Source organism: Lynx rufus, unplaced genomic scaffold (genome assembly GCF_022079265.1).
Source record: "Lynx rufus isolate CCGP_SWC_20201006 ecotype Redwood Valley unplaced genomic scaffold, mLynRuf1.p SCAF_4, whole genome shotgun sequence".
Lineage (NCBI taxonomy): Eukaryota > Metazoa > Chordata > Mammalia > Carnivora > Felidae > Lynx > Lynx rufus.
Genome location: NW_025814856.1, coordinates 30,829,844 through 30,851,481, shown reverse-complemented (window position 1 = coordinate 30,851,481; position 21,638 = coordinate 30,829,844). Strand labels below are relative to the sequence as shown.

Below are 21,638 nucleotides of genomic sequence, written 5' to 3'. Positions count from 1 at the left end.
CCCCGCGTCGGGCTCTGGGCTGATGGCTCAGAAGCTGGAGCCTGTTTCCGATTCTGTGTCTCCCTCTCTCTCTGCCCCTCCCCCGTTCATGCTCTGTCTCTCTCTGTCCCAAAAATAAATAAACGTTGAAAAAAAAAATTAAAAAAAAAAAATAAACACTTTTTGAAAACTAAAAAAAGAAACCCTTAAATTCTAAGAGCAATAACATATTTTACTACTATCTAGATTAAATGGCAAAATATTTTAAAAACTGCATCTTATCTTTAAATATCTAAAATATTGGTGCATAACTGATATTACATTCAGTTTATATTTGGAGGGGGGAATTCTAAATTGCCCAGTAACTTCTAGTGGTTTTATTCTTAGCATAATGTTGTTGTTTTGAAAAGTTAAACTCCAAAAAAAAACATAGTTGAGGCAAAACAAGCAAATTAGTGGAGAATATTAAAAGGCAGAAAGGGAGGCAAAATATAAATGAATTAGTTACAGCAATTACCAGGTCACCAAATCTGCATCCCATACAATGACCAAGAGAGAAGGGTCAAGAGAGAGAAAAAGGGAAACTAAAAGCAGCAGCCCTCAGCGTTGCAGCGATGGCCGGATGAAATTACACACAGACATATACATCTACATGCTCTGTACACATCAATCCTGGAGCTAGTCTCCAGAGGTTAGAGCACAAGAGGAATCTTTGTGTGCTTTAGTTAACCAAACATCATGCAGAAAGGAGGTGGGGGAGTCCACATACAGATTTCCTTAAGGTAAGAGCGTCTAGTCAGCAGATTGATGGCCTAGTATATTAGTTACATCCGTCAGGACAAGGGGACAACAGGAACTTGAAGCATAAGACAGCTCCAAAGGCACTGATTCCTCTCAAAACCATCACACAGGACAGGGGTCAAACATCAAGACCTATGGAAAGCTGGGCAAGGTAAGAACATTTTTAACAATACATAAAACTTACTGGTGATATAGTAATATACTGCTAAGAAGGGATAGGGCGCCTGGGTGGCTCAGTCGGTTAAGCGTCTGACTTCAGCTCAAGTCATGAGCTCACACTCCGTGAGTTTGAGCCCCACGTCCAGCTCTGTGCGGACAGCTCAGAGCCTGGAGCCTGCTTCAGATTCTGTGTCTCCCTCTCTCTCTGCCCCTCCCCTGCTCATGCTCTGTCTCTCTGTCTCAAAAGTAAATAAAAACATTAAATTTTTTTTTTTTTTTAAAAAGGGAAAGCCACACACTATAACTGAGAACAACTAACCTGACGGAGTTTCATCCTGATAGAGGGAGACAGGGGCCTTAGGTAATGCGGCCATACCAAAAGCATAGAATACTTAAGGCAAATGACACTGTGTGCAGGCAGGGGTGTGGGGGCAGGGGGTAGCTTGATGATGCCACAAACCTATAGGACTTAGGAGTCTAACATTCTTCTAGGCAAGGGGTCAGCAAACCACGGGCTATAGGTCAAATCTACCCGCTGTCTGTACACACCATGAGCCCAGAATGGCTTTTACATTTTTAAATGATTGAAAAAATAAAAACATATTTCATGGCACATAAAAATTATATGAAATTCAAATGTCAGTGTCCATAAAGTTTTGGTGGAACACAGCCACGGCCATTTGCTTATGTCTCTGGCTGCTTTCTAGATACACTGATAGAGTTGAGCAGGTATGACAGAGAGGATGGGGGTAGGAGAGGTGGCTGACAAACTGGAAAATGGCCTTTATAGAAAGTTTGCTGACCTCTGTTCTAGGCCATAAAACCATGTCGTTTTTTAATGGATCACAGCTCCAAACCTGTGCATGCTTGTCGGCTTCGCCCCTAAAATACCCAGCATTTAGACATAACCTGCCAGCCTAACAGAGAATGCAACCCCACTGCTAAGAACAGCAGACAGGTCCTGTAGATGCTGGGGCACCTGGCCATGGTAACCAGCAAGATTTGAAAGGCTTTAATGAGTTGGAATTAGGATGGTCCCTAAAGGTTTACACAGGAATATTTTGAAAAACCGTATTAGCTTTTCCTTTGAAAGACAAGAATGAAATCAGCCTCAAGATGCCTAGTACCTTGAAGATTTATACTAGGGGCCTAGGGCTGAGCAAAGCCTTTTGCTTTTATTATCTCATTTAATGGTCACCTCCTCCTGACTCAAAGAGGCTGGATGGCTCAAGCTGAACACAGCCAGAAAGCTTAGGAAATGGGAGTCAAACCCCATCACAGCTTGTGTCCATACCACTACCCTCACTTGAAAGCAGGAGGCATGAAGGCTCACCACGAATAAATGAAAGGAAAAGACCACAGAAACAGTGGAAGCAAGTATGCTCTTACAGCCATGAGCATTATAAGTATTTTAATCACATCTGTCTTCTAACTAGTAACACCTTCTCTTCTTTCAGTGTTTAGAGATAGGAAAATATAATTCAGTTCTTCCAGACTCCTTTCCCTGGTGAGAAACATCAATGCAGGCACCCAGTTGTGGACCCATTTTAAAGACGTCAGAATTAGGCAGCCAAAGTTATAGGTGTAATTTCCACTCATGAAGTCCCTGGAACACCTGTGAGGGTCCGTGTCAGGAGCAGAGGAGCAAACATTTTCAGAGGCAATGGACTAGAAAGTACATGGGCAGTTTCTTAGTTTAGATTTTTCATTCAAATTACAAATGAAGAGAAAAAGTTAAGCGGAATCTTACACAAGGAGACAGCTATGAAATTGGTGGGCTGGCACTGTTTCTTTCTGCCCAGCACTCGCGTCCTCAATTTCACCAATCACCATCATCTTCCCTCAACCTTCCCCCGGACCTCTACAAGAGAAGGACCACTTAATCCAAACTCATTTTTGAAAACCTAATTTTTAAAAGATGTTTCAATTTGTTAATATTTTCATCATACTTTGAGAAATAATATAGATCATGACCACATACCATGTTTAGACGCATTCATTCATTCATTCATTCAGGTGTTTATTAGTGTTACCTGCGCCTAGCTTCCAAGTCCTTCATACGGGCCAAGTGAGGGATTTAGAGTTTTTTACACAGGAAACTTCATGCTAGCCTCCCCATACCTCTACCGCATAGGCTTTACCCAGATGAGGAGCTGGACGGTCAGGTAGGTTTCTTAGCCACACTGAATGAAAGAACCCAGATCCGAACTTATATCTGTCTGACTGAGAAACTGTTTTTCCCATCACGCTCTGCTCAGAATGCTTACCTCCCAGTCACGTTTCAGATTTGCTGGACAGCAATAAGAAAGTGGAGCTGGGCAAACCATTTGCTTCAAGGGCTGGTTGTCAAGATCAAATCTCTGCTTACTGACCATCAGTCTATCTGGTCTAAACTTTTAAATATAATTTTAAAACAGGGGCACTTAGGTGGCTCAGTCAGTGAAGTATCCTACTCTCAAATGCGGCTCAGGTCATGGTCTCACAGCTCATGGGTTCGAGCCCCACATCAAGCTCTGCCCTGACAGTGCAGAGCCTGCATGGGATTCCTCTCTCTTGTCCCTCCCCTGCTTACACGTGCACATGCTCTCTCTCCCCCATTCTCTCTCTCTCAAAAATAAATAAATAAACTTAAAAAAATAAAAAGAGCCACAACGCACCCAGGAAGAGCATGTCAAGCCCTTTATGTGTGTGAATGGTTTATCAACTAACAGGCAATGCTTTCCTGTGGCAACAAAGTGGGAAGTGTTTTTGTACCTCTAAGACCACTTGACTAGACCCAAGACAACTTTAAACATCAAGTACTGCGCACAAAGACCTACATTTTCTTTTTTTCCTTTCAAGGATTATTCTCCCATTTTATTGAATAAAAACATACAACTCTAACATTTTGGGGCCCTGGACCTCTTTTATAACACAACCACAGACCTTCTCCCTAGAAAGGCACACACACACAAAAAGTTTTGGTCACAACTATAGGAAATTCAGGAATCTCTTGAAGTCAATTCATGGATCCCGAGAGGTCCAAAGACCTCATGACAACCCGTATTCTAAAAGCATACTGCAGGAGCACTTGGGTGGCTCAGTTGGGTAAGCGTCCGGCTACAGCTCAGGTCATGATCTCACGGTTTGTGGGTTTGAGCCCTGTGTTGGGCTCTGTGCTGACAGCTCGGAGCCTGGAGCCTGCTTCGGATTCTGTGTCCCCTCTCTCTCTGCCCCTCCCCTGCTCACGCTCTGTCTGTCTCTCTCTTTCTCTCTCAAAAAAAAAATAAACTTAAAAAAAAAATAAAAATAATAAAAAATAAAAGCATACTGCAGAAATGCCTACATCATTTCATAGGACCAGTGTAAAGACCTTATAGCCAGCTCTCCCATCATCCTTTATAATTTCAGAAGGCTAATAACAAATGAACACTCAAACTTCCACAAGTAGACTCCCATATTCTCCAAGAAACCAGCAATCTAAGGACTTGAATAAAGTCACCAAATCTAAAGTCATATAAATTCAAAGTCCAAATCGGTTTTGTTAGAGCTTAGAATCTGTTACTTCTTTCTGCCCACAAAGATTTCCTTATAAAAGAAACATCAGTATGGCCTAGAGCTTAGTCCTTCCTACTTTAACACTCGTGAGCATATTAAGATATAATTATATGAAAAAAGACTACTTCTAAATTACTAAAATGTGTCCTTTTACTACACATATGAATAAAGTCAATTAAGAGAATTCACAAATGTTCATTTGCAAGATAAATTATGTGGTTGGCAAGCAGACTTTAAACATTTCATAAAGTCTCAAATTTTGACGTGTTTCCAACCAGGTGGGTCAAGAGCTTTCAGAAATGTTTAGTTGTAGGTATACCTCAAACTTTAAAGTCTTTCAAATGTCTCTTGGTCTTACTGCTTTATAAAATTTCTAGCACTGTCCAACATATTTTTAGTTACAAAATGAAGTTATAAAAGTGGCCAGAACTCCACCTGTGAATACCAGATAAAAATTTAAGTTACAAGGGGCAGTGATACTCTCCTATCAACAGCACCAAAGATTATTTTAAATCAATTAAGAGGGGCGCCTGGGTGGCGCAGTCGGTTAAGCGTCCGACTTCAGCCAGGTCACGATCTCGCGGTCCGTGAGTTCGAGCCCCGCGTCGGGCTCTGGGCTGATGGCTCGGAGCCTGGAGCCTGTTTCTGATTCTGTGTCTCCCTCTCTCTCTGCCCTTCCCCCGTTCATGCTCTGTCTCTCTCTGTCCCAAAAAAATAAATAAAAACCGTTGAAAAAAAAAATTAAAAAAAAAATCAATTAAGATACTGTTTCAAAATCATTATTTGATAACATGAAGTAACAAGCTGCTTACACAGAACATCATTTCACCCGACAATGATCTTTTAAACAGTAATGACCCTCACCAAAATGCAGTTGGGATGTATAATCAAGCGACACTTTCAATGTACAGTTTGTAGTCCTAAGATTTAAAGTAAGTATTGCTTTGGTTAGAATATGTTCTCTCCTTCTAAAACCAAGAAAATGAACACAGCCTGAGGCCCGTGCACACACAGCGGTTAAGTCAGTATTATTTTAAGGCCAGGGGAGGCTTTTCACCCTAGCGGAGGTCAAGTTATACCTCACAACCTTCAAAGTAATCTTTTTTTCCTTTGTGCCGAAAGTCGAAGGTGCTAATTCTTGAGAGCAAGGTTTTAGAGCATTATTAGAGTTTCGACTTCCTATATGTGAATAAAATTTTACATATACGGATCTCCAGCTAGGGATTAAACACACTTCAGTGCCATACATTTGCATTTACAGCTCTCCCTTTTCGGAAGAACGGAGACAAAACAGGGAGAATGAACCCAAGTTTCGCAAAGAACCAAAAACAACCAAATCCAACCCACATAACTGCCTCAGCCCGGATGTGAAAGAGGCAGGGTACTTGGGGGGTGGGAGGGTGGCAGGAAAACTGGAACATAACTTCACGCTCAAGAAGATACCAAACCTGGGTTAAAACTCACACACGCTCCTTCTGCCAAAGTGAATCTCCCCCGCTGGAGATCAAATCAGCTATACTGGTTCTGGTTTCCTCCAGCCTCTCCCCACCTAAATGTTGCCATTTACGAGAAACTCATCGAAGTTGAATCAAAGTGACTTTTGGGAAGAGATGCCAATATGATCTACAGAGTGCTCCGGAAATGTGTAACTCTACACACGAGGCAACGTTACTCCTTGGGCACCAACACCCACCCCCCCGCAACTTCACTTTCAACTTCCCCTTAAGATGCGGACAATCACAGAGACTTTTTTTTTTTTTTTTGAAAATCGCAGACAGCATTAAATAAAGCACCGCATCCAGGTCACCGATGGGCTCCCGGCGCCCCGGGGGGTCCGCGGGCACCGCGCTCCCCGGCCGCTCCGCCAACTCCTCCCGGAGGTCTCCCAAGTTTCTCTTTCCCCCCCCTCCGCGAGCACCCGCCTGAGCCCGGGAGGGAAGGGGGCGGCCCCAGGCGCCGGAACCGAGCGACCTGGAACCCTGGGCCTTTGCGGCTCGCCGGCCGCGCCCGGCGCAAGTGCCCGCGTTCGAGACCCCGGGCGCATGTGGGCGCCAACTTCGCGGGGACCCTCGCGCCGTGCCCCCGCGGCGCCCCTAGTCCTGCGCCTCCCGGGCCAGCCGGGGCCGGGCGTCCCCGCCACCCTCCCCGCCCCACGGCGGAGCGAGCCCACCCCCAGCTGCGGCAGCCGGGATGCGGCGGCGGGGAGGGGAGGCGGGCGGCGGTCCCCTTCCCCGGGAAGGCGCGGGGACCCGGAGCCGGGTGGCCCGCAGCCCCCGAAGCCCCCGGCGGGCGGCCGAGCGAGCTCACCTGGCGGCTGGCGGCGGCCTCCGGGGCGGCCTCTGGGCGTGGGCCGGGCGGGGGCGGCAGGGGGGGCGGCGGGGGCCGGGGCTGTGGCCGGGGCCGCCGCCGCCCGCCGGCCTCGCCCCCCACACGCGCCGGCCGCGGCCGCCCCCGGGCAGTGCGGGGGGCGCGGGGAGCGCGGGTCCCGCGGCGGCGGCGGCGGCGGCGGCGCGGCGCGGCTCAGGCGTCGGAGCGGGCGGCCGCGGGCGCCGCCGCCTCCTCCTCCATGGCTGTTTACCCGGCTGCATTGTGGGAGTTTGACCTCCGCCGCCGCCAACCGCCGCCTCAGCTTGCGCCGCCGCCGCCGCCGCGCACGCCATGGGAGCCGTGACTGACGGTGAGGCCCGCTCGCCGCCACCCCGGCCCTCTGCGCCGAGCCCCTCGGCCTCCCCGGCCTTCCCCGAGGCCCCCGGCCTCATCGGCCTCTTCCGGGAGCCCCTCGGCCTCCGCGATCAGACCCCCTCGGAGAGCCGGCCTTTCCCGGCCTCTTCCCACCCCCCCCCCACCCCAGTCCTTCGGGCGTCTCCCCGGGCCCCTGCTGCCCCTGGGACTCCCGGCCGGAGTCCGCCCCGGGCCTGGGGGACGGTGTGCTGGGAGGATGGTCGCGGGGCTGGGAGCACACGTGGGGGGGTGGGCAGGGGGCGGCGGCCGGGAACGGTGGCAGGGTGCGTGGGCGGGTGGTACCAGGAAGGGGTCCGGGCCGTCGGCGGATGTGGTGAGGGAGCGCTTGGTGAGAATATGGGGTCCGAGCAGTGGCGAAGGGGAGGGAATGGTGGAGACCCTGCCGTCCGGGGTCCGGAGGGCCTCGGAGGGGCTGGAGAGTGAGGACACGAGGTTTCGGGCCAAGCTCGGACAAAGAGACACGTTCCAGGACGGTTCTAGGGGTGTCAGCGTACAGAGGGTGACACCTGCAGGGGTCTTCTGGACAGGTGGGGGGGGGGGTGGGCCCAGAGAGTGGGGCGGATGGCAGCGGTGCCCGAGAACTAGCCCTGGATTGCAACTAGGGACAATTATCTAAAAAGGATAGATGTCGACAGAGTATGCGAGGACAATCTAAGAGTGGGCTTGGGGGATTTAGGAGGAGCCAGTGCGGGGATAGGGTAGATCAAGACAATAAAAGATGTGTTTGTGTGTGTTTATGTGTTGGGTACGGTGGTCTGTGGGCAGGAATGGGGGGAGGGTCGGCAGGCAGAGGCTGGGTTTGTGCAAAGTTGTGAGGACAGTTGAGGGAAGGTGGGCCCTGGTGAGGAGAGACCCAGGGGGTGGTCTGTGGACTGAACAAATAAAACAGAGGGCCACCTTGGGGAAGGTGGACAGGCCTGATGGGCCGCTGGAGGGAGAACCTAAGGACGAAGGAAGTCCTTTACCATGTGGGAAGGGAATGTCTAGGGCTGCTGGATGTATATGCAGAGAAGGTGACCAGTAAGGGTAGATGCCTGTGGACAGGCCACTTGTGAAAAGTTGGGGGTCCGCAGGATCCCCACATGAAAGGGCCAGCAATGGGAAGAAGAGTAATAAGCGGGCATTTGCAGTAAGTAGTGAAGTGGGAGGCTTACTTACAGGTCCAGGAGCTTCATGGGAAATTTTATCTTTGCTTCATTCCAGTTTTATTTACCCCATGTGGGCTAGGCCTTGGAATTACAGTCCAGAACCAACAGGCAAGACTGTTTCCCCCTCTCAGGTTGCACTCTGGTAGAAAGACGCCTTGCATAATTAGTTTTAAGGGTGGCATATGTTTCCACAGGGGAAGTACAAGTTTGGGAACTATAGCAGCATGTAGCAAAGATGGCTTATCCATTCTCGAAGATTAGCCTCCGTGAGACAGTTACTTTTAATCCCATTTTTAAAATATTTATTTATTTTTGAGAGAGTGCAAGCTGGGGAGGGGTAGAGAGAGGGGGGACGGAGGATCCTAATCAGGCTCTGTGCCAACGGGCTGACAAGCAGCGAGCCCGATGTGGGGCTTGAACTCAAGAAGCCACCTTAGTCACATTTTTGAAAAATAAATAGTTGTGGTTGGACTCGTGTTCCAGGTGGGAACCACCTATGCAAAAGCCCCAAAGTGTTGGAAGAACTCAAAGATGACCAATGCTGGCTAGAATTTACAAAGTTGCGGTGCCCCTAGGTGGCTCAGTCTGTTGAGCCTCCAACCTTGGCTCAGGTCATGATCTCACAGATTGTGAGTTTGAGCCCCGAGTCGGACTCTGTGCGGACAGCTCAGAGCCTGGAGCCTGCTTCAGATTCTGTGTCTCCCTCTCTTCTCTGCCCCTCCCCTGCTCACACCCTCTCTATTTCTCAAAAATGAATGTTAAAAATTAAAAAAAAAAAATGTTATAGCCAGAGATTTCTAAGGGCAATGGGAAACAATTTAACATTGGTGTGGTATGATCAGATTTGCATTAAAAAAAAAAAAAGCCACCACCCCACTCTACTATGTGAAGAATGATGAGGGGAAGCGAGGAGTTAGGTTCTCTCTAACATTTGTATAGTATTCATCACACGTCAAGGAGTGTTCTAATCATTAACTCCACTTTACAGATGAAACTGGGACACAAGGAGGTTAAGTAACTTGCCCAAGTTTGCACAGTTAGTAAGTTATAGAGCCTGAACTCAGAGCCAGGCAGTCTGACGGCAGAGTTTTTGTCCCTCACTACTGTGCATCCAGTCTCTCAGCTACTGCTACACTAGTCCTAGTAAGAGATAACGGGAGCTCAGACAATACAGAGACGTAGAATAAGATAGAATGCCAGGACTGATTGAGTGGATGTAAGGGGAAGAACTGAGTATTAATCCAGGCTGCTGATTTGAGTGAGTATGTGCTAAATGTACTACTTCTCTATTTATTGAGGTAGGGTCAACATGGAAGATGGGAAGGGAAGATGAGTTCTAGAAACAGTAGTAACTTCAGTCAAATGCCCCACCCCCCACATATCCTTAGAGGCCACAGGAATCCCTACTTCGTCACTTAAAAGCTGTCTGACCTTGTGTAGGTTAATTAACCTCTTTGGGCCTCAGTTTTATTCTTTATAAATGGGGATAATAATAAAATCTACCTCATAAGGGTTGTTTAGAGGTTTAAATGCAATAAAAGTTGTAAAGTGCTTTGCACTGAGTCCAACATATAGAAATGTTCAGCAAATACTATTAAATTTAAGAATTGGTTTTCTCGTCTCTTCTCCATTTTCCTTTGATGAGGGCTGTGTCTTCTTTATCTCTGTATTTGCACAGATTGCCCTTTCCAGCCTGGTAACTGTCATTTATTCTTCAAGACCCACCTCAAATATTCACCTCCTCTCTTTTTAGAACCAGTTGATCTTTCACCTCTTAACCATATTATTTTATGCCTGTTGCTGTTGTAGCCCTCAGTACTTAATTAAATGATACATTCTAGAAAATATTTAAGGCAGTTCACCATAATATGAAAACATGAAAAATGGATGAGAAAATGGCAAAACAGAGCACTGAAAGTAAGGAAGACTAGAGGAATTAGAAGTGTATGATCTTCAAAATGCAAGAGGTAAAATCTGGTACATTAATGAAGACAGCTGGAAGTGACTCTTTCTCTAGTTCATAGCAAGAGGCAGAACCTGGTCCACTTCCACTGTGTGATCTCGTGTACATGAGAGAAGGCAACATTAGATACACAGGATAAGCAGTTCTTTGTGATTTAAACACGAGAGAAAAAGTTGATCTGTAGAGGCTCCATAAAGACAAGGCAGTATCCTATCTGTAACCTTTTATCGGCACTGATGATCATAGGGCTGTTACTTAGCACATCCCTGACTAGGTCAAAGAAGGCTAACTCACAATTTAGAAAGGCATCCAAAAGCCAATAGGCCATGTGGTTTAGGTGAATACTTCTACTGGTCTGCCTTAATTCAGACCAAGGTGTGTTTTTGTTTTCGTTTTTTTGGAGGGCTTTTTGTGGGTTTTTGTGTGGGTTTTTTTTTTTTTTTTTTTTGCTAATTTGTTTTAAGAATACTTAGATCATAGAAGAAAGGATGAAATATAACTTTTTCAGGCAATATGGACCCTGAACTATAGATACGGTAAACATGGTTTTCCTCAAATGGGCTTTTGGCAAAAATCAAGCAGAAGTGAGGAGTGGGTATGATAGGTCAACATACCTTCTAGTCCCAATTCGGGGTGCTGTCTATAGCAGTAAACTACCAAGGAAGACCTGGCTTCTGCTTGAGGGACAGGAGCAATAGCATAAAAATCAAATAAGTAAGATCATTTCTGAGAAAGAACATAATGAAGTTCTGAAATAACTTCTGAAAAAGAACTGGATGGAATATGAAAGAATAATGGGGGAGGGCTGCCAACAGTCAGGTATGAGCTCTCTGAAAAGTAACCTTTAGAGTAAGGCCTGAAGGGGTCAACCCTGTGAAGAGCCCAGGAAAGTATACAAGACAGGCTACAACTAGCGCAAAGGCCTGAGGCGAAAATAAGCTCTGTGCCCTTTAGAGAAGATAAGGAATAAGGTTAAGGAGTAAGATAAGGGCTAGTATCCAGGTGGGCCAGGAGGGATATGCTAGAAAAGGAGGTCAGAGAAGTAAACAGGAGCTCGCCAAGAGCCTTGGAGATTGGATTGTCTTCTGTTGATACTTAGATATGATTGGATGATTTTAAGCAGAAAAATTAGTGATCCCATACTTTTTTGTTGTTGTTGTTGTTACATTTATTTATTTTGAGAGAGAGGGAGAGAGAATCCCAATTAGGCTCTGCGCTGTCAGCACAGAGCCTAATGCAGGGCTCAATCTCAGGAACCATGAGATCATTGACCTGAGCCGAAATCAAGAGTCGATATCCAACTGACTAAGCCACCCAGGCACCCCTCCCACACTTCTTTTGGATCATTCGGGGCTCCTGTGTATAGAATGAATTCTAGGATGGTAAGAATCAAAGCAGGGAGGCCAATAAGAAGTATTCCAAGAGTTGAGGTGATTTTGGATTAGGATGATGGCAGGAAAGAAGATGGAGGAGTGACCTTGATAGCTCAGTCATCCTGAAAAATTATGTCTCTGGAGCCTAAAGGACCGCTAATGCCCTCTTACAGATTTGCAGTGCCTGGCAAGGTGCCGTGCCCTCGTGTAATCCTTACATACGGATTTGCCTATCCAGTTGGACTGGGAGCTCTTGGAGAAGAAGCTCTTTATTCCCTGTCCCCTGTACAAGGACACTGGTTACTTTGAGAAAGTGCCCTCCTCAGAGGGAAGTGGAGAGACCCTGTATTTGTTATCTATGGACACTGAACTATAGATATGATGATATAGATATCATCACCAACACTACCATTTTATTGATGGAAAAATAGAGGTCCCGGGAAGTTAGTGACTTACTGTCACATAGCTAGTTCTTGGCAAAGCCATTCTCTTTCCTCCCCCTGTTGCTACCCAGTATTTTGGCGAACTGCAAAAATAGTTTAAATGGTGTCACTGTTAATTTAAACTATATTCACAGTTTGTATTTTGTGTGTGTTAATTTAAAGGGTGTTAAACAGTGTTAGTACCCTGATAGAATCATTTCAAAAGCACTTCTTACAGTACAGAGAACATTAGGTATATATATCTATGTGCCAGAGCACATATGGGAGATGGGAAAGGGGTGGCAGGGAGCCGGGCTGTGGCTCTACGTTCCATATAATAGAGCTTTTTGGTTTTGACGGTAGTGTTTTTAATTGAGATGAATTGAGTACATAATATTAGTTTCAGATGTACAACATGGTTTGGTATTTGAATGCACTACAAAGTGATTGCCTTGATAAACCTAGTTACCATTCATCACCATACAATTGACCCCCTTCCCTCATTTCACCTATCCTGCAATAGGTGCAATTCCCTCTGATAACCACTAATCTGTTCTCTGTATGGGTTTGTTTGTTTTTTATTGTTTTTTCAGTTGTGTTTTGGGTGCCACATGTAAGTGAAATCGTATAGTATTTGTCTTTCTCTGTCTGACTTGTTTCATTTAGCATAATGCCCTCAGGGTCTATCCATGTTTTTGTAAGTGACAAGATTTCCTTTTTTATGGCTGAGTGGTATTCTACTGTATATATGTCTTTGTTTTTTTAATTAGAAAATATAATGCTTGAATACATGCTTGTTACAACTTGAAATAATGGTTTAAAAAAAATTTTTTTTAACGTTAATTTATTTTTGAGACAGAGAGAGACAGAGCATGAATGGGGGAGGGTCAGAGAGAGAGGGAGACACAGAGCCTGAAACAGGCTCCAGGCTCTGAGCTGTCAGCACAGAGCCCGACGCGGGGCTCGAACCCACGAACTGTGAGATCATGACCTGAGCTGAAGTTGGACACTTAACCGACTGAGCCACCCAGGCGTCTGGAAATAATGGTTTTTAACATGCCTGTGAACAATATGCAGAACAGTGTGCAGCTGTACTGTCACTTTCTAATAATGTGATTGTGTATATTTTCCTGTGACTGCAGAGGCAACACTACTCCTGGGTAAAAAGAAGATAGTAATATGCGCTTTATAGGGTTTCTTCAAGAGTGAGGCGTGATAATACACGTAAAGCACTTCGAAATTGAAGGACAAATTTATGGTCCAAACTTTTCAGAGTGAAAGGAACAAACAGGGTGTATGGTCATCAAATAGGAGCTTATAAATGCTGTACAAGTGCCCACTGCTATTATTTCTATTTCAATTGCGGATCAATGAATGACTCCCTTCGTGGTCATGGAGTTTGGCCACTTTGTTCCTTCAGCTGTGATCCCAGCACAGGGCTTAACAGTGCAACTATAAAATAATGTTTCTTTAGCTAAGATAACATGGTTTCTCAAAGCAAGATTGGAGTTTCAATCTTGACTTTATTAGCACCTTTCTCTAAACGTCTCAGTAAATCTAGAGATAAACAAAGGACCTCAACACTATTATTTTTGCTTTATTAAAATTTTTTTAAATTTAATTTTGGTTTAAGTAATTTACTTTGGCATCAGCAATGTATTTAGACTAGCTCTAAGTATCTCACAAGAGATCAATATTTACATGGAAAAAGCAAACTGTCATATTTACTGTTCTTTCCACTGCCTTTTTGTGACTTCTTGATATTGTTGGCCTTCAAAATTGTTTCAGTGATTTTAAGTGTTTAAGTGATTTTCTTGAAAGGAGGGGCTACGTGTTATTTTACCATAAGTAATCTAAAACAATGAGACACACATAATTCAGCCTAATAACCCATAAGCAGGGGTGATCCAGTGATAAATCTAACAGCAGTCTGCATGCACACTGGTTTTGCATGGCCCTAGTTTCTTTTGTTATTGGTCAAAAGTTTCCTTTTTTCCTTTGGTTTCCTTTTGTTATTGGTCAAAAGTTTCCTTTTTTCTTGTTAACACATGATAGATTTATTAAAGGACATAGAATAGAATTTTTAATGCAGATGAAGAAAAATACCTCAAAATGACCAATAAACTCACTCTCCAGATAACCACTGGTTGGTATTTTTAAAAAGATGGGGCGCCTGGGTGGCGCAGTCGGTTAAGCGTCCGACTTCAGCCAGGTCACGATCTCGTGGTCCGTGAGTTCGAGCCCCGCATCAGGCTCTGGGCTGATGGCTCAGAACCTGGAGCCTGTTTCCAATTCTGTGTCTCCCTCTCTCTCTGCCCCTCCCCCGTTCATGCTCTGTCTCTCTCTGTCCCAAAAATAAATAAATAAACGTTGAAAAAAAAATTTTTTTAAAAAGAAAAGTAATGCATGTCCGTCAATTCGAGAAAAAAGCATCAAGTGACAAGTGAAAACCCTCCCCACTTCACCTTCCGTGGCTAATCCTTCTTCCCAGAGGTAATTATTAGAAACTGTTTTTGTGTGTGTGCATGCACCTTTTCAGAATGATTTTTAAGTGCCTGTAAAGGGTAAAAAGCACTTTCTCTAGTGCCAAACTTCTGAGTTTGGGTCTCAGCTCTCCTCCTTATTTCCGGTGACATTTAATCTGAGCAACTTTCAGTTCCTTCACGGGTAAAATAGGGGTAGTAATATCTACTTTATAGGGCTATCGTGCAGATTCAATGTGTTTATATGTGAAAAACACATAGCATATTGCAAACATTATATATATATGTTAGTCGTAGGCCACTATGTATGTATACTTTAAAATTTTATGCAAACATTTACAAACTCTTCTGTGTTACACTTTTTTTTTTTCCAAGTAGGCTCTATGCCCAGCATGGAGCTGAACACAGGGCTTGAACTCATGACCCTGAGAACAAGAGTTGGATGCTTAACCAACTGAGCCACCAGGCACACCTGTGCTATATACTTCTATAATTGTTACATCTTAGAACTCTTTCTACTACATCTTGAAGCTCTTTCTACCTCATTATTTTGTATCAATTGTGTAGTATTCTGTTATATTTTTAAAATTAATTCTCTGCCAAGCACTTAATTATTTCCAGTTGTTTTCTCTTACAAGTAGTGTCTAATAGAGATACTTGTATAGATGTCTTCACACACCTGTGGGAATAATTTCTAGAAGTCAGGTCAAAGAATATAGTATTTTAATTTTGATACATGTTGCTACATTGCTGTAGTAGCCCGCTGTTTCAAGTTCACCCTGTCTGAAAGTGTTAAATAAAATTTATCCCTCTGGTTTTCAGTTTGGATCCACCAGTTTCTTGGTTTGGAACACCAAGAAAAATTCAGTGGTGCATTTCTGTGCTAACAGAATTCTTTGCTAAAGTGCCTTTAGAAAGGAAATGCTAATCTTCATTGGGAGGTCACAGAATTGCTATTTCCTAAAAGCAGGTGAGGTTGCTTTTAAGCAATCTTATAGGTTGCTATAAGGTCTAGCAGTTTAGGGAGGGCACACTTGAGAGTAGCTTAGCCCTAGGAGGAAGTTACATTCACCGTGAGGCCCTTGACACTGGTTGTGAAGCCTTGACCTGTCCCTAAAGAAGTGTTTTGAAAGTTGGCCCACCATTACCTTCCATTTTCCTATTATCTTCCATTGTTTTCCTTTTCCTATTTTGAATATTTGCCCCAAGGTGTTCTGAAACCTTGTTTTGTAATCAGGGTTTTAATAACAATGATGAATTTTGAAAAGAATGTTAGTCTGGGTTTATGAGAGATTGTCCTTTCCGGGATAAAATGAGAGCACAGCTAAAATGGCCATGTCAACTGACGCGAGGCTTGGAGGAGGGGAGTTGGTCTCGTGACTGTAAAGCAGTCATTTCTTCCTGCCTCTCTGTTTATAGAAAATGGGGTATTAAAAATCTAACCCCTTGCAAGGGCTTTTTGAGGATTATTTGGTGTTTTAAGTGATTACATATTTCTTCTAGGTAGTAAATAGGTCAGTATATAAGACAGAAAGGGGTCCAAAATGCATCCCAATTTTGCGAGTAAATATTTGCTTGTCGGCATACATGTGTCATAACTGATTTTAAAGTGATTTTGAATGGCAGACTGTGGGTGTAATTGTGGCACAACATATAACTGAATCCAGTAGGAAATCTTCCTATAATCCTAAAGTCAGGCGGAAAACCACCATCTCAGGACAAATGTTAGGTATTTGGGGTTAGAAGCTCTTTCCAGATGGCACTGGTCCTCATAGTCAGTAAAGAAAGCAATCATGACAACTAAGGAATAATACTGATAGCATCATTAAAATAGTTTTCTAAGCCATGCCTACTGTTTTTATAGGGTGGGCCAAGGCCTGTCCAAATTATTAATATCAGCATTTAAGTTGCTTATAGTTTCGAGCATGATGATAATTTTTGAAGTCAACGTATGTAGTAAACAAAGCATATTTTAGGTGTGTTCAGTCTAGCGCCAATTGATGAGGCATCATTAAAAATAACAATGCTCATGTCATTTGTGTTGGGAACCATCAGCAGCCCATCTTTATATTTAAAAAGAAAAAGCTGTTTTCAAACTGACACTGTACCCTTTTATTTTATTGCTGTTGGAGCTGTGCTCTATTTTATTTACGTTATTTCAGGAATTTTTATCCCCAGAGAATTTTCTAGGCAACAACTGTCTATGCAGTTTAAGCTAGAAATACTGTGACCTTGCAATATGAAGCTTGAGATAGAAGCAAATTTGGGAGAAATCCTAACCGGTTAAAACTCTGTATGTGTAAGTGCCTAATATATACCTGTGTAGTTGTATAGATGTATCTACAGATATACCTTCCACAATGTTTACTCACTTCTCAAGATTTTTAGGATGGAACAAGTTGTGGATTAAATTTAACATAAGCAGGGGCACCTGGCTGGGTCAGTCTGTAGAGCAAGTGACTCTTGATCTCAGGGCTGTGAGTTTGAGCCCCACATTGCGTATGGAGATTGCTTAAAAATAAAATGTTTAAAAAAATTTAACATATGGGATGCCTAGGTGGTTCAGTCGTTTAAGCTTCCAGCTCTTGATTTTGGTTCAGGTCATGATCCCAGGGTCGTGGGAACAAGCTCTGTGTCAGGCTCTATGCTGAGCATGAAGCCTGCTTAAGATTCTCTCTCTTTCTCTCTCTCTCTCTCTCTCTCTCTCTCTCTCTCTGCCCCTTTCCCATGTTCGCAATCTCTCTCTCTCTCTTTCTCTCTCTCTCTTTCTCTCTCTCGTTCTCTTTGTCTCCCTCTGCCCCTCTCCTCCACTCAATCTTTCTCTCTCTAAAGTAAAAAAAAAATGAAAAATAAGTGAGCATTAAAAAAAATAAACATATAAGTAACTTTCTTTTTCTCTTTTTCTTGCTTTCCCACCATGAAAAGGCATTGTGCTCCTTTGTGTAATTTCATTTCTGTGAAGTTTCACAGCAGCGTTCCTTGACAGTGGAGATGCTATTCCCATTTTACGGAAGAAGTTTTATTCCCATTTTATCTATGAAGTGAAGTTTGGTGCCACACACACAAAGCAAACACTGTATGTTTGGTCCCAGTTTTTGACTTTGGCCCAGGTGTTTGGCTTTGAAGGAAGAGACTGAATTGGGAGAAGGGCCCAGAACTGCCTTGACAGGGAATCCCCATTGGTACCAGAATTGGTCTGACCACACTCCTACTCAGGCCACCTTGGCATTTTGAGAGAGAGAGACAGACAGACAGAGGTTCCCAAGCAGGCTCCACACTGACAGCAGAGAGCCCCATACAGGGCTTGAACTCACGAACTATGAGGTCATAATCTGAGCTGAAGTCAGCTGCTTAACCAACTGAGCCACCCAGGAGCCCCAGGACCTGTGATTCTAATCTCTAATTTTCATGCCATTTTACCTCCAACTGCCTGTGCCTTGGTAGCCTCCTCATAGCTTCCCTGCCTTTGGGCTTTTCCCAGATGCAGTCCATTTTGTACATTGTCCTCAGCTTAATCTTCCTAGAAAGTCCTGCTCCTGAATCTTTAGCAGTTCCCAGGTGCCCACCGGCAAGGTCCAAGTCTGCTGGTTTGGCATTCACTAGTGGAGACGCCCACATTCTGACCTCTAATTGCCTTTCTGTCCTTGGGTCCCAAGATTTGTGCAGCCTCCCTGACGTTCTCACGTGTACACATTTTACATCCAGTCTCTGATTCCCCACCTCTGCTGGAGTTCACAGCTTTCTCCCTGCCTGTGGTGGGGGCAGGGAAAGGACTTTAGCTTGCTTTCTTTTTTCTTTTTTTCTTTTTTAAAAATTCGTTTATTTGTTTATTTAAAGATTTTATTATTTTAAGTAATATCTACACCCAACATGGGGCTTGAACTCACAACCCAGAGACTGAGCCAGCCAGGGGCCCCCTTTGTTTTTGTCTCTGTTTTCCAACAGCTTTATTGAGGTATAATTTTATACAAAGAACTGCATATTTTATGTGTACAATTCACTGCATCTGGACATATGCAAACAGCTGTGATACCATCACCATAATCATAGCTTTCTTTTTCAAACAGCAGCTAACAGATTTTGAGTGCTCATATGGCTCAAAAGTCAAATAATATAGAAAGATATTTCCCCATCTTCCAAACTGTTCTCTATCCCACTTACCCTGCCCCTCTCCCTTGGTAACCCCTTCTATTAGTTTCTTTTTTTTTTTTTTTTAACGTTTATTTATTTTTGAGACAGAGAGAGACAGAGCATGAACAGGGGAGGGGCAGAGAGAGAGGGAGACACAGAATCTGAAACAGGCTCCAGGCTCTGAGCTGTCAGCACAGAGCCTGACGCGGGGCTCGAAATCACGGACCGCGAGATCATGACCTGAGCCGATCATGACCTGAGCGGATGCTTAACCGACTGAGCCACCCAGGCGCCCCCCCTTCTATTAGTTTCTTATATATCATTCTAGGGTATCTGTATGGATACATTTCCCTCCCATTTATATGTGAAAGGAAACATGCCATGCATACTGCCTCACTTTGCTCTTTTATCAAGTTATCTTAACTGAGCTCTGTGTATCAGTACATAGACATTTCCTCATTCTTTGTTTTTCTTTGGCTTCATAGTATTCCATCATATCCTTATTCCAAAGTTTATCTAGTCCCCTGTTGATGGGCATATGTCATACTGCATATGTGCAAGTTTATCTAGGATTCTTGGGGCAAAGGCATATGTCATTTGAAGTTTAGGTAGATATTGTTAAAATACCGTTTAGCTTTCTTGGTTGGTAATTTTTAAGTATGAAGAGAGCAGCCCAAATTCCACTTCCCCTAACTCCCCCCAAGCCAAAGGGAGCTGTCCTCCTAATCTCCTCTATTATGGGTCTTCGGCACTTATTTAACATTCCCAGCCTCCTCTGTATTTGTGTTCATATGCATGTTATGTCTCCACCTAGAGCAAAAGAGCTCAATTCTTTATCTCACATCCTTAGAATTCCTGGTACCGTGTGAACACATCTGCTCATTGATCAAGAATTCTTGTCTTTTGTACAAGAAGAGAAATCTCGGCTTTGGACCTGAAAATAAAGATGGTTGCCTGCTGATCCTTGTTAGTATCTTATTGAAACAAAGCTCTTCAGAGGGCAGATGGTCTGGGGCAGGCACCACAAATCCAATGTAAAAAATATTTATTGAGCATCAGAAGTGTAAAGACACAGTGTGAGAGGTTGAGGAGGAAACCATGAATAAGACATGAACCTCATGAACCTTTTCCCCAAGTTTATTTGGCCTGTACAGTGCTCAAAACATTTTTCAGAAATTTTTATAATTGTAAAATTTTGTAATTTTTATAATTTTATAATTATATAAATAATATATTATTGTATTATTTGTATAATATATATATTGCATATATAAAGGTACCCAGATCTTAAATATGCAGCTGGAATGATCACAAAACGTGCTTGAAACATTTGTAGTTAGTCACCAAACTTTAAAAAGCTCTTGAAAAGCCATCTGTGGTAATAGTTTCCCCGCTTTGGGTGGGTACTCATTCCCCAATTTTCCTATATCCTATTCCCTGAATGCATTTATATTTGAAATCCCTGGGCCTCAATAAAGTAGGATGCCCCAGTATCTGGGAGGAAGATGGGGTTTGTTGGGGGGGGTTGGAAGAGCAGAGATAAGAAAACAAGAAATTGATGGGGCATCTGGGTATCTCAGCCAGTTAGGTGTCTGCCTTTTGACTTCTGCTCAGGTCATGATCTCACAGTTCGTGGGGTCGAGCCTCACGTAAGGCTCCTGGATGACGTCGCGGAGCCTGCTTGGGATTCTCTCTCTTCCCTCTCTGCCCCTCCCCAACTGGTATGTGCTTGCTTGCTCTCTCTCTCTCTCTCTCTCAAAATAAATAAACTTAAGGAAAGAAAAGAAAAGAAAGAAAACAAATTGACCAAAAGAAAGGAAAGGAATGGAACAGCATCAAACATCAGAATATGCACCCTCTGGAGCAGGTGCTCCCGTGTCCAGTGCCCAGTGTAGAGATTACTTTAACTTTTAACAAAGTTAGAGGATGTTTGCAATAAAAAATAAAATCAACTCATTTTCTGCATTTTAATCTCTTCAAGGACTGTTTTGTCTGAGGCTCCTCAAATAACATTGTTGGTGGTCAAAAACTGAAAGCATTAGTTTGTATTTTAAAGTGTAACATTAAAATACCTGATGAATCGATAACTTGAGCTGCCTGTCAAAGCCATGACTCCGAGAACAAAACCCAATTCTAAAAGTGTTTATCTGATGTTGTCACAGAATAGATTTTAAAACTGCAGCCACCTGCCTTCTAAAGTTTATCTCCGTTGCACCTGCGCTCACAAATACTTCTGCCCACACACAGGAACTATTGTTCAAAGATTTTGCTGTTGATTCATCATGCAGGCTCTCCAGGAATTATTCACACTTTAAAATTTATTTTAAAAAAATAATGCATGCACATGATGAAAAACAAACACAATTCTGCAAAATAATACAGAAAATTCAATTTTTTTTCTCATCTTTGTAGTCCTTTTCACCAGAAGAAAGCACTATTACCAGTTTCCTGTGTTCCTTCCAAAGATATTCTTTGAATGCACAAACACATACATGTGCGATGTACACACATATGCACATACACAAAGCCTCCCCCTTTTCCACACAGATAACAGCTAACTGTATGCTTCTCTTCACCTGTTTTGTTTTCATTTCACTTCATGTATCAAAGGAGATTTTTGGGCATCAGTATGTACATCCACGTTATTCTTTTGGCTGCATAATACATTATATGAACGTTTCATAATTTAACCAGTCTCTTACTGGTAAATGTTTAGCTTTGCAATCTTTCTACTATGAGCAACGCTAAGAACATCCCTTTACATTTATCTCTGTGCATGGGTGCACAGTTATCTATGGGATGTTATCTATGGGATGAATTCCTAGAATTGGAGTTACGGGGTCAAAAAGGTAGGTGCATCTTAGTTTTTTTTTTTTTTTTTTAGCATTTATTTATTTATT

At 43.6% G+C, this 21,638-nt stretch overlaps 2 protein-coding genes across 4 annotated transcripts in view; one reads left to right on the top strand and one right to left on the bottom strand.

Moving 5' to 3' along the window:
• Positions 1-6,810, bottom strand: part of ATXN7 (ataxin 7) — a 144,637-nt gene extending 137,827 nt beyond the window's left edge. For 2 of the 3 annotated variants that reach the window (XM_047094896.1, XM_047094897.1), the window contains exon 1: positions 6,784-6,807. The gene's annotated coding sequence lies outside the window, so the exon portion shown is untranslated. Of the gene's footprint in view, positions 1-6,783 lie in introns of all 3 variants that reach the window. The other variant, XM_047094899.1, reaches the window with a different exon arrangement.
• Positions 6,811-7,050: 240 nt separating this feature from the next.
• Positions 7,051-21,638, top strand: part of THOC7 (THO complex subunit 7) — a 24,973-nt gene continuing 10,385 nt past the window's right edge. Inside the window, exon 1 of the mRNA XM_047096257.1 lies at positions 7,051-7,153. Coding sequence (XP_046952213.1) covers positions 7,135-7,153 — 19 coding nt within the window. The 5' untranslated portion in view covers positions 7,051-7,134. The remainder of the gene's footprint in view (positions 7,154-21,638) is intronic.